A 12925-nucleotide genomic window follows, 5' to 3' on the forward strand; every position below is an offset into this window, starting at 1 on the left:
CGGGCGTGCTGCCGTGACCTGCGGGAGCTGTGCTCCAGCCAGGAGCGCATGAGACGCGCTGGGAGCGACGCGCTGGGCGCTCGTTTTACGATGTTAAAGTTGTTCATTAATTCTCAGAGAATGGAGTGATTAGAAGTTGGCCATAGAACATACCTCATAGTGGGCTAGTGGTAATAATGTGGAGGTCTAATTATTTATTAATCAAATTGGTGAGATGAGGCGTGCGAGCGAGTGGGCCCCTATGATGTGGTGGAGGTGGACCCCTATAATCTGGTGGACCCCTCCTCACTGCGGGAGCGAGGTGAGAGGGTTTCTGGCAGTCCTACCTGTGGCCTCTCTCTCTCTCTCTCTCTCTCTCTCTCTCTCTCTCTCTCTCTCTCTCTCTCTCTCTCTCTCTCTCTCTCTCTCTCTCTCTCTCTCTCTCTCTCTCTCTCTCTCTCTCTCTCTCTCTCTCTCTCTCTCTCTCTCTCTCTCTCTCTCTCTCTCTCTCTCTCTCTCTCTCTCTCTCTCTCTCTCTCTCTCTCTCTCTCTCTCTCTCTCCGGCAGCGCATGTGCATATCCCTAAAACCCGACGGCCCCCCCATTGGCTTTTTCCCTCCCTTCTTTCCCCGCGCTCAACCCCGGCACCACCCGCACCACCCGCACCACCCCCACTACCAAGGTACCGTGTACTGAAAAGGCAGCGTGTCAGTTTGCGGTGAATCGCAGACACGGTAACACACAGAGACTGGAGCAAGCCACTGCGCAAAGAGTGCATACTTCACCGTGCCATGTGGACGTACCGTCTGCCGGGCACCCGTCTGTCACTGTGAGCGGACAAAGCGAATAACATAAACTCTTTCCGAGGGAAGAGCAAACGAGCGGACTGAAGACGGAGACGGGGAAAGGTAGTGCTCCTCCTCGCAGAGTGGGAAGACGGGGAGCAGGAAAGATTCCTCTCAGCGCGGAGAGCACCCCGGACCCGGAGAGGAGAGCTCGGGGCATCGGCTAGGCGGCTAGGAGTGAGTACTGTACCGATGCGGTACTCACAGACCCATGTACAGGTGCATGGGTCTGGGAGGAACCGAGTGCATGGAGGAAATCAACAGTCTAAAGCTTATCCACAAATGGAACGTAAAAACTATCCAAGGCACTTTATAGTTTCAAGTAAGTTTCCCTCATATTCGTATATTATAATTCAGTAAATGGTACAATATGCCTATACTTCATCATCGGAAGTCCGTTTTGAGTTATTCAGACTCTGTGCCAAACAGTTGGTATTATGCCGGCAGTTGTCATTTCGTGTCTATTGACAAAGCATTGATAATTTTCTTGGCAAATATTGGCATTACGCATCACAATCCAGAAAACATGAGTAAAATGCTACACATACGACTAGTACAGATCAGATATAGAGTAAATTCATTTTTTATGTGCCAAATGATTCAATACAAACATTTATTCACTTGCTTCTCACTCTAATTTTCTCTGTCACACCTTCTCTCTCCCTCTCTATCTCTCACTCTCTCTCTATCTCTCACTCTCTCTCTCTCTCTCTCTCTCTCTCTCTCTCTCTCTCTCTCTCTCTCTCTCTCTCTCTCTCTCTCTCTCTCTCTCTCTCTCTCTCACTCTCTATCTCTCACTCTCTCTCTCTCTCTCTCTCTCTCTCTCTCTCTCTCTCTCTATCTCTCACTCTCTCTCTCTCTTCCTCTCTTTCCCTCTCTCGCACACACAAACACACGCACACACACACACACACACACACACACACACACACACACACACACACACACACACACACACACACACACACACACAGACACACACACACACACACACACACACACACACACACACACACACACCTACACACACACACACCCTCAATGGATCTCTCTCTGTCCATCAATGGCTTTCTCTCTCCCTCCAAATGGCTCTCTCTATCGCTCTCTCTCCTGCATTAATTGTTTGAATGTATTTTTTCTCATTCTTATTTTTATGATAAATGATCATTTTACTTTTGTGTTTTGTATTTGAATCTCATGAACATTCATCTCATTATGTATGTGCTCTTGCTTAAAAGTAAATATTGCACCAGTGAATGGTGCAATGGTATCATTTCATACATTTGTATTTCCCTCCCCCTGAATGTGCAAATGCCAATGCAGACACACGTGCATCCCACATTCACACACTAACAAGCACACACACATCCCATATCATGTCCAATAACCTTTTTTCTCGTTTCACGGACAGTGGCAGCTCCAGACTTACTGGACCCCAAATCTGCTACTCAAAACAGCAAGCCCCGCCTCTCCTTCTCAAACAAGCCTGTCACAGTGAGCCCCCGGGAGGAAAGCGAGGTGAGGGGAAAAAGTAAATACTTTTAAAAAACAAATGTTTTGGTTGATGTTTTGCTACAGCAGCATACTAAAACCTACGAGTACAAGTATGCGGACATGGATCTGATGTTTGCTGTGCTCATGTATTGTAGATGGTGGCCACGGTGATGAAGTGGAAGACGGTGTCTGTGATCTTCTTCCTGGTGGTGTTGTATCTGGTGATGGGAGCGCTGGTGTTCAGAGCCCTGGAGCAGCCCCACGAGAGGTAGACACATGTCTCGGCACCACACAGTCTGGTGGACACATGTCTCGGTACCACACAGTCTGGTGGACACATGTCTCGGTACCACACAGTCTGGTGGATACATGTCTCGGTACCACACAGTCTGGTGGACACATGTCTCGGTACCACACAGTCTGGTGGACACATGTCTCGGTACCACACAGTCTGGTGGATACATGCCTCGGTACCACACAGTCTGGGTCTGCGCTCATTCTGCTGTTTCCCGCCCATATTAGGATTATCAAGCTCTTGGAGTATTTCTATAAGAATAAAAATATATATTGTTTGACTTGTGAACTTTGACCCCCTGCTTCTCTCCCATCTCTCTAACGCTCCTTCTCCCCTCCAGTGCCCAGCGTTTGGCCATCCTCTCCCAGAAGTTGGAGTTCCTCTCCAGACACCCCTGTGTGAACCACAGCCAGCTGGAGGAACTGGTCAAGGTAGGGCCTACTGTCAGTTACACTGCCGTTGCAACCAAGAGCCTACTCAAGCCTACAGTCTCCTATGAATTGTGAAGAATGGGTTTGTGATGACAAACAACTTCTTTCTGGGACGTTTCTTGACTGCAAAGTATTTTATTACATTTTAGATAGAATGATTTTTATAGGTCAACTTTCAAATCATGGACAGTAAAAACAAAGGAAACCAAAGTGAGGGGGATTAAGACTGAGACTAAGTTAATTTGCCACTATGGGGGAAGTGGACCAGTCTGCAAGTCATTAAAAGGAATCTACACAAGGACGCCAGGAGATTTGCAAGGCCTCAGTATCAGACGGCTACAGTGGTGATGCAAATAAGAACGACCTTTACAACATTCAGCCCTGCATGCACACACACAAACACACACACACACGCACACACACACACACACGCACACACACACACACGCACACACACGCACACACACACACGCACCTGCGTGTGTGTCTCACCTTGATCAACAACTGCCCTGACCAACGAAAGCTGTTTCTATGGTGCCCTTCGCGATCCGTGTGAGTTACACTCTAATCACTGAACTCTCCCTCGGCCTCTCCCACTGCAGCAAGTGGTGACAGCGATTCGTTCGGGCGTGAACCCTGCAGGAACGCTGACCCATCATGCTAGTCTCTGGGACCTGAGCTCAGCCTTCTTCTTTGCCGGTACAGTCATCACTACTATCGGTGAGGCCACACAGAAGGAAGTTTGTATGTGCGTGTATGACACAACAGGAGACGTCAACGCTTGCATATGCATGGTTGTGTGTGTGTGTCAGAGGAGCCCGATGAATGAACAACAGCTGGGTCTATTGTTTCACCGTGCTTTCTGTACGAGGAACACTGGGGTAGCTGTTGTGGATGATGCTTGACGATACTTCCTGGATGTAATACTATTATGCTCATGGAGGGTCCTTAAATATGTGTATATATCATGTGTTGTCTAGCCTTCTTACTTGTAATTCAATAAGTAATACGTGTGTGTGTGTGTGTGTGTGTGCGTGTGTGTGTGTGTGCGTGCGTGCTTGTGCGTGCGTGTGTGAGCGGAGAAGGTCAGAAGTGGAAAAAGGGAATTTATAAAGAGAAGGAAATCAGAGGTAACTTGTTTGTTAAAGACAGACTTGAGTCTATCTACAGTAATCATTCCACTTACCTCACAATGCTTTCCCCTCAGCCTCTGATACACATCATTGGAAGTGTAGTTCATGGTCCTGCGACGTGTGTGTCTCATTGCAGGGTTCGGGAACATCTCCCCCCAAACAGAGGGCGGGAGAATCTTTTGCATTGTGTACGCGCTGCTCGGGATCCCTCTCTTTGGCTTCCTATTGGCCGGTGTAGGAGACCAGCTGGGCACCATATTTGGCAAGGGGATCGCTAAAGTGGAGAAGATGATTGTGGTGAGTGATGGTCACAGATACATAAAGACACACGCATACACACACAGGCCAAAATGGCTTTTTTTTAGACAGCCATTAACATGCACAGCACACTGCATTGTATTATGCAGTGTGCTGTGTATCTGTGAGCTTCCATGCATGTTTCTGCACGCCTATGTGTGTGTGTGTGTGTGTGTGTGTGTGTGTGTGTGTGTGTGTGTGTGTGTGTGTGTGTGTGTGTGTGTGTGTGTGTGTTTGCGTGTGTGTGTGTGTGTGAGTGTGTGTGTGTGTGTGTGTGTGTGTGTGTGTGTGTGTGTGTGTGTGTGTGTGTGTGTGTGTGTGTGTGTGTGTGTGTGTGTATGTGTGTGTGAATGCATATGTCTGAATCCTAAGATGCTGGATGATAAACCGTTGACCCCTATTTAAATGAGAATGAACCCAACTCTGGTGGAATGTTGGACAGGCAGCTCTGAGCCTCGAGCTGCAGAGAGTTAGTTACCCAAGCCCTGTTTTGATTTGAGCTTGGGTAAATGTTAACTAAATGTCTGAGTGAAGCTTATTCCATCTTAATGTCCACTGAAATCGATGACCTCGAGATCCCAGCTCATTAAAATGCATTATTCAGGTTGCCCACCGACGTGGGGGGTCCTTGATCTGAAGTATCAACGGTGTCAAACAAATTTGTGACCAGAGCGGTACCTGCAAGAGTGTGGCTGCAAGGTAGAAATAAATACAATAAATAATCAATAAACTATAATGAGCCATAGTTTTAAAACGCTATTCACTCAGTAGCCACTGGCTATTAAATCAGTGGAGAGCCTTTTGAGTTTTCAAAGGAGAATGTCGAATGTATTAATGGTTAAGTAGTCTCTGGGGACAGGCCTCAGCGATGAAGAGTATGCATAATGCTGAGGCAAAGGGAGTGTGTGTGTGTGTGTGTGTGTGTGTGTGTGTGTGTGTGTGTGTGTGTGTGTGTGTGTGTGTGTGTGTGTGTGTGTGTGTGTGTGTGTGAGGGTGTGAGTGTGTGTGTGTGTGTGTGTGTGTGTGTGTGTGTGTGTGTGTGTGTGTGTGTGTGTGTGTGTGTGTGTGTGTGTGTGTGTGTGTGTTTGTATGTGTATGCTATATGCATGTGTCTATGCTAATGTGCTAATGCTAATACTAATACCATTTTGAACCAGTGTCAATGCATACCCCACACATTAATTCAAACACCTCATTACCAGCCTTATTTTGTGTAAATTCTGGGGTCTGGCAGCAATAAGATAATTATACTTGAACAGCTTCATTATTAATACGGCTGCGAATGGTCGCCACATTTTTTTTGTGCCTGGGGAGAATTTGCTGATGCCGACCAAACTTAAAAACCCGAAAGAGGGGATAAGATCGCTTACGGGGAAGTTATTGTGAAGAACAGCCATTGAGTGATGGTTGACCACATCCAGGAACGTTCTGGAAGTGCTGAATGAACAGTTCATAGCTGACATTACAAATACTGTGATCCAGTATAATGTAATACTTATCTATATATAGATATGAAATATCGATATATATACCCTCATCGACTGATACTTACTACACATCTTTCCGCTCCCTTTACTTTCTCGTTTTCCTGTCTCCCTTCCTCCCTCTCCCTTCCCCTTCTCTCTCTCTCTCTCCTCTCTCTCTCTCTCTCTCTCTCTCTCTCTCTCTCTCTCTCTCTCTCTCTCTCTCTCTCTCTCTCTCTCTCTCTCTCTCTCTCTCTCTCTCTCTCTCTCTCTCTCTCTCTCCCCCTCTCTCTCTCTCTCTCTCCCCCTCTCTCTCTCCCTCTCCCTCTCTCCCCCAGCAGTGGGACATCAGTCAGACTAAGATCCGGGTCATCTCCACGCTGCTCTTCGTCCTGTTTGGCTGTCTGCTGTTCGTGGCGCTGCCGACCGCCGTCTTCAAACACATCGAGGGCTGGTCCGCGCCCGAGTCCCTCTACTTTGTGGTCATCACCTTGACGACCATCGGCTTCGGGGACTTTGTGGCAGGTAGGGTTTTCCCCTCGCAGACCCCCCCCCCCCCGGGGGCTCGACGGGCCGCCATGCCCGTCGGCTGCGAAGCAGGAGGCCAGCGGCACGTGCACTGACTGATAAAGTGACACAACACTTTAACACACACACTCACACACAAATATTACCAGTGCACTTCATCTCACGGTAAGCACAGTAATAACACAATAATACATCTGAGAGATTTGGATTCAAAGAATTAAAAATGTATGTATTTAAGCACATTTTCTCTCACAACTTTGACCACTCTGACAAGATCAGTTCAATTAGTGTTTTCATATTTAAGATCTGCAGGAACCCTGGAGCTCTCTAACAGGAGTGTGAATCGAAGGCCTATGGGCGGTGATCCTCCACCCTGACCTGCTGCTCTCTGTGCAGGTGGCTCTGAGATAGAATACCAAGACTACTACAAACCCGGCGTGTGGTTCTGGATCCTGGTGGGACTGGCCTACTTTGCCGCCATCCTCAGCATGATAGGAGACTGGCTGAGGGTCATCTCCAGGAGGACCAAAGAAGAAGTATGTCTACAGCAATCCATCCATCAATCCATCCATCCATCCATCCATCCATCCATCCATCCATCCATCTATCTATCTATCCACCCATACATTAATCTGTCTGCCCGTCCGTCTCTCTCCATCTCAACTTTTGCCCTCTGTCTAACTTCATTCCAGCCATGAGACTTTTCTGTAATCTGATCAACTGTTTCCCTGCCTCCACCACCACCTCCACCTCCATCCCCACATTGTGCAAGTAATCGATAGCGTCGCAGGCTATTAGCTTGAGCTTCTCCAGAGCGTGAAAGAGACGGCAGAGAGAGAGAGAGAGAGAGAGAGAGAGAGAGAGAGATAGAAATAGAGAGCGAGCGAGAGAGAGAGTAAGAGATAAAGTGGGGGGCTGGGAGAGAGTGAGACAGACAAACAGACAGACGAGAGAGAGGGCAGGGGGGGCGTATGGAGATCTTACTTTATAGATTAGATATGATGATAGCAGGGCAGGAGCTATAGTAATGTGTGTGTGTGTGTGTTTGTGTATGTTGTCTTTCTCCACTGTTAAAGGTGTGGTATGTTAATTTGGCAGAATAGGCAAACGTTGAATTAGGTCTGATTTGGTTGGTACATCGGTTGGTACATGACCCTGCACATCGTGATTAATGATACATAAAGCAAAAAAGTATATATTCTGAGTGACTGACAACATTTCCGCTGGCTTGTGCTGACCAATCAGCCATGCATAAAGAGAAACAGTGACCTGGCTGGCTTTACGTTGACTTCTCTGTAAAGGCTTACGCGGCCGTTATATCAAGAAGCGGAGCCGCGAGAGTATGTTCAATGTGTGTGTGTGTGATATTTGACATGGCTGATTAAATCTAGTTGCAGGTATGATGTTTTGATGTAATTGAGTTGACTTCCTGTGACATCAGAGGCAGAAAGAGCGCCATCAATTCATACATCACCTCTGGCTCTCTAGCATATCTCGCTAATCCATTAGTAAGGCAAACAGAAGGATTTTGTCAGCATATTTTATTTGCGTTTGTGTGTGTGTCATTTGGATAATGTGGAAAATTACAAATTAATTATCTTGCTCTCTTGCCTAAATAGACACACTGACATTGCAGGGATTAACCGTCACCTTTCTCTCTCCCTCTTTCCCGCTCTCCACGTTTCTCTCTCCCTCTCTCTCTCCCTTTCTCTCTTTCTTTCTTTCCCTCTCCCACTCTTTCTCCCTCCCACTGTCCTTCTCTCCGTATTTTCCCTCACTCTCTCCCTCCCCCCTCCCCCCTCCCCCTCTCTCTCTTCCTGTTCCCGCCATTTCTCCCTCTCCCTCCCCCTCTCTCTCTCCCTCTCCCCCTCCCTCCCCCTTCCTACCCCCCCTCCCTCACTTCCTCTCCCCCTCTCCCCCTCCCTCCCTCCTTCTCGCCCTCTCCCTCCCTCCCCCCCCTCCCACCCCCCAGGTGGTGGAGATCCGGGCGCACGCGGCCGAGTGGACGGCCAACGTGTCGGCCGAGTTGAAGGAGACGCGGCGGCGCGTCAGCATCGACATCTACGACAAGTTCCAGCGCGCCGCCTCCATCAAGCGCAAGCTGTCCACCGACCTGGGCCTGAGCTCCGCCCCCGAGCTCTGCGTCCCCCGCCGGGGCCTGGCCTCGGGGGGCTACGGCGAGGAGCGGGAGAGGGAGCGGAGCGAGAAGGAGGCCGCCCTGCAGTCGCTCATGACGCCGCTGACCAGGAAGGGACGCTACTTCATGAACGGTCTGGACCCCGAGCTGGGAGACATCTCCATCATCGAGCAGCTATGAGTAGACATGTTTTTAATCACGGTGTAAAAAACGTTTTTTTCGGTTGCATATCTGAGAAAGACTGACCCCGTACTAGGGGTCAGTGATTGGTCGAACCGGATAAGATGTTGTTGGCACATGGTGACGGCTGCTCATGAAGGTAGGTTATGTCAGCGTGTGTCCCGACAAATTTGAATGTGCCAGCCTAAAATCTGAGGTACAAGTCTGCGTCGGTTTGCTTCTTCTGTCGACGCAGGTCGCAAACGGTTGATTGAAAGTTATTCCTATCAGTAAGGCTCCAGGCCTCCCTGACCCCACTGTGTGCCTCTTAAGCTTCCCTCGCCTGTGCAGGTGATCTCAGAACTGACCCCATCATAGCCAACGCTATCCACCTCTGACCACTGTTGCCTACATTGGTGGATGTGCCAATTTAGCATGAAACAAGAGGATTTCCCCAACCTCAACACAACAGAATGTGATAGTATTCAAACTGCAAAGACCAGCACTATGTCTGAATAGCAAAGAGTGCAACTGTCAGCAAACAATGTGTAGGCTAGGGTGTGCTGAGTGGACCAAAGAAGTAGAAATGTGAAGAATTTAGCACATTAGCGATGTAACGAAGTACAACAAGAATGGCAATGGCGAATGGACGACAAAAGTTGACATTTCTAAGAGGTTGTACACCAAATTTAAAAAAAAACACAACCTTATCCAAGCTACACATTTATGTTCTTAATTTGCTTCATCATCTTAATGTAACAATGCCAGATCAGTATTTCTTAGACTCTTAAAAATAATATGTATTCTGATTGTATTCCGATCATGTCTCCAGCAGTTCCTTAAGTATCTGTCTGATACCCTATATCAAAGAGGTAACTTTGATGGATTTAACATAAGTTTGGCCATTCTTAATGACAGTCGTACCAGCTGGACAGCCATGATGAAAATGGCATAGCTCCAAGGCACTTTATTATATAAAGTCCTGGATATTGTGTCTTAAGCCAGTTTTTCTTTTACAAACTGATATCCCAGACAAGCGTACTTTCAAATATTTTGAAGTATTTATATGTCGAACATTAATTTAAGACTTTATCAAAAGTTACATTTTCTGCATCATCTACTCATATTTGATTAATCAAGCATCAAATGCCATTGGGTCAACATCCTTGAATTCTGTTGGCCTTTTTAACTACCATGCATGGGTATACCAAGCCACGGTTTTAATGACATAACATTGAACAAAACTGCTGTATTGCAAGTTAGTGGTATGAGTGGTATGTTAGGGATGCCTTGTACATACAGAGGAATCCGGTTTGTCATTCAATTGTCGTTATGGTCTTTAGATAGTTTACAAAATTCATGTTATCAAGCCTCTGACTGATTAAGCAGTTGTAATCAATAAATATCAAACACTCATCTTAATGATGCATTGGAAGGAGCTAAAGATGGAGATTTAATTGGGAAAATAATAAGGCCATTTTTGTATTGGATTTACTCAAGCCTGTAAGGCGTTTTAGGTATTTCAGTGGAACAATTGGACAAAAAAGTGCAAACTGGTAAATCTTTAGGAATATTTCAACTCCGACTAATTTTAGGATAAGAGATGAAGAAGTAATACAGCATTCAGACAGTGACATTTTGCTTGTGCCATAACTTGTGTGTTATATGCATAAACGGATGCAGGTGAAGTAACACGCAGTAAGTCAGCCATTCAGACATACGCACGCTTGATGTGCGTATGCCTGCCGTTAAAAATGCACTTTTATTTTCCAGCCTCAGACCCAATAATAGTGTTTTTCCTCCACAAGGAACTTTGTGTCCTTAGGCTTCCAGTAAATGTGGTGATTTGAATACACCTCAGTACCTATTAAGGTACCCCAAAATAACCTTTTATTTCATAGTTTTGCATACTAGTTTTACTGAGCAAATCATTTGTTTTAAACAGGGTTAGCTGTTGGTACTAACATTGCATTTCATAACATCTTGTGATTGGTTAGCTTTATTTTGGATCTGGGTTCATAGGTTAACTATTTTCTAACTTCCTTTGTAAGCTTTATTTTTAACAAAAAACTGATTATACTGTGTATAACTACAATCTACTAATGTACTGGATGTGCTTTGATTGGTTGATACTCTATGATATGGAGGATAAAGCTTATGTATTTTTCTGTATGTTTACGTTGGAAGAGCATATTTCTGATGTAAGGAAATCATTAGCTCAAAGAAATGTCCATAGATACAGATTTTTTACACAGAATATTAAATGACTTGAATATACTGTGATTTCAACGGCTTCTATGTACCCTTTCATTGGAAGAATCAGGACTTTAAAAGTTATTAAGTTACGCATCCAAATCTCTGTGCTACACATTCATAGTCGCCATGAACAGAAACAAGACACTTTTAGAAACATAAAATATAAAATACACACATTTGTTTGAGCCATAAATGACTCTGTCTCCTCACGTTTGCACAAAACATCTTGAACTGAATCAAAAAAATCTTGAAATCTTGATTAACAGCGTATTGATAACCTATTCGACCGTCTCAAATTAGCATCACCCAAGCCCCAATAATCCAACAGGGCTGATTCACACAGGGGTGACAAACTGATTGACCCTTGCCTTGGGTTCAATCTTCCTGGACGGGTGACAAACGCGTCATGATAACGGGCAGGTCTGATGGATGTTGACTGGCCGACAGCAGCTCGGCCCCTGAGGCGTGAAATGAAGGTTTGAAAGCAGGAAGCGGCGGCGCAGGCTAGGATCAACACCACACGATGAGCCAGATAGAGGGCCGCTTATCACCAGGGCCCTATCTCGGCCTTTATAAACACCGCCCTGCCAGGGGGAACTCATCCAGGGCCCTGGCTCATCCAGCAGCCATCTTTTTTCTAGACACTGACAGGCTCAGTGTCTTGTGGTGGTTAAGTCAATGGTGAATCCCAGCCCCCATAAGGGGCTACAGAGTATCTTCCCCACAGCCCCGTATGAATTTAGTCAACCACAGTAAAACCTTTTTTTGTTATAGAACACACATGATGCTATAGCATCTCTGGAAGACTGATGCATGTAGAAGTTTGTAAGCCTCCTCTGAAAGTATTTTTCAAAGTCTGATTCCCAATGACCTGGTGGTCCCCAGTGTATTTCACTTAAGTGTTTAGGGACACAGAAATAATTTCTTAATTAATCGACTCCTCACTCTTCTGTGAGTGTGATATGATACTGTACCGTCATACTTGATTAGATTTGAATCCCACTTTAATGAATGTTCTTGCCATTTAGCCTCACCTTTATAATCTCATCTTATTACCTCTTATCTTCCCCATCCCTTACTGGCCTGGACTCTCTCGCCCTCTCCCTTAGTGGCTCGCCCAGGGACAATCCCACACCCAGTGGCCAGTCAGACTGGTCCGCGGCCAACAACAGCTAGACAGGCCGACTGCCCAGCACACACACACACACACACACACTAGCAGGAAGCTCGCTTCATTGAGTCTGTTCGCAATGATGACAAGCCGGATCCCATCATGCACACCTCAAAATAACCCTACCAACGCTGACAGACAAAAGAACATTGCGGTATACGTACAAGTTGTGGGCTAATCGCTTGCTTAAAGGACGGATGCAAATAAAATTAATTCATTTTTGTCAGTTGTGTGGCAATCCAACACATCTGGACAGGACCGAGTTGTGAAGTGATGAGTGCTACCTCGGTTGGGATGGACCATCGACTGTACAAAATCGACAATAGCCCCACTGTGTCGTTGGATGGACTCGTCAACAAAAGGTAGACGTGTCCCCCTTTTGAGAAATCGTTCTTTAAAACAAAGTAATTACTCTTTCAACTAAGACCATCCCAGCTATGTGACAGATCTACATATTCTCATTCGTGATTAATTCCTCCATCACCTCTCATCCCACGTAGGCCTACTGTCCACTGGGCTCCACTTCCTGCCAGCGGGTCTGCTGCTTTCGTTGGCCCGGCTACGCCTGCTTACTCAGTGACGCCGAGTGCAGACAGGGGCTTGCTCATGCACACAGGATGGGGATCATTCACGTACACACAGACGGACGGACGAGCAGAGACAGACACACGCACGCACACAAACGCGCACGGAATAACAGAGCCCTTCATATCCCCTCTTCTCAGCTCGTTAATTCT

At 46.4% G+C, this 12925-nt stretch overlaps 1 protein-coding gene across 1 annotated transcript; it reads left to right on the forward strand.

Moving 5' to 3' along the window:
• The first annotated feature begins 850 nt into the window (after positions 1–850).
• On the forward strand, positions 851–11139 carry LOC115558446 (potassium channel subfamily K member 2). Its single transcript, XM_030376581.1, has 9 exons — positions 851–1001; positions 2236–2342; positions 2474–2586; positions 2954–3044; positions 3647–3764; positions 4314–4474; positions 6276–6462; positions 6862–7001; positions 8438–11139. Coding segments are annotated over exons 1-9 (1263 nt in total). The 5' UTR covers positions 851–1000; the 3' UTR covers positions 8783–11139.
• Positions 11140–12925: the final 1786 nt, after the last annotated feature.

This window comes from Gadus morhua, chromosome 14 (assembly GCF_902167405.1).
Source record: "Gadus morhua chromosome 14, gadMor3.0, whole genome shotgun sequence".
NCBI lineage: Eukaryota > Metazoa > Chordata > Actinopteri > Gadiformes > Gadidae > Gadus > Gadus morhua.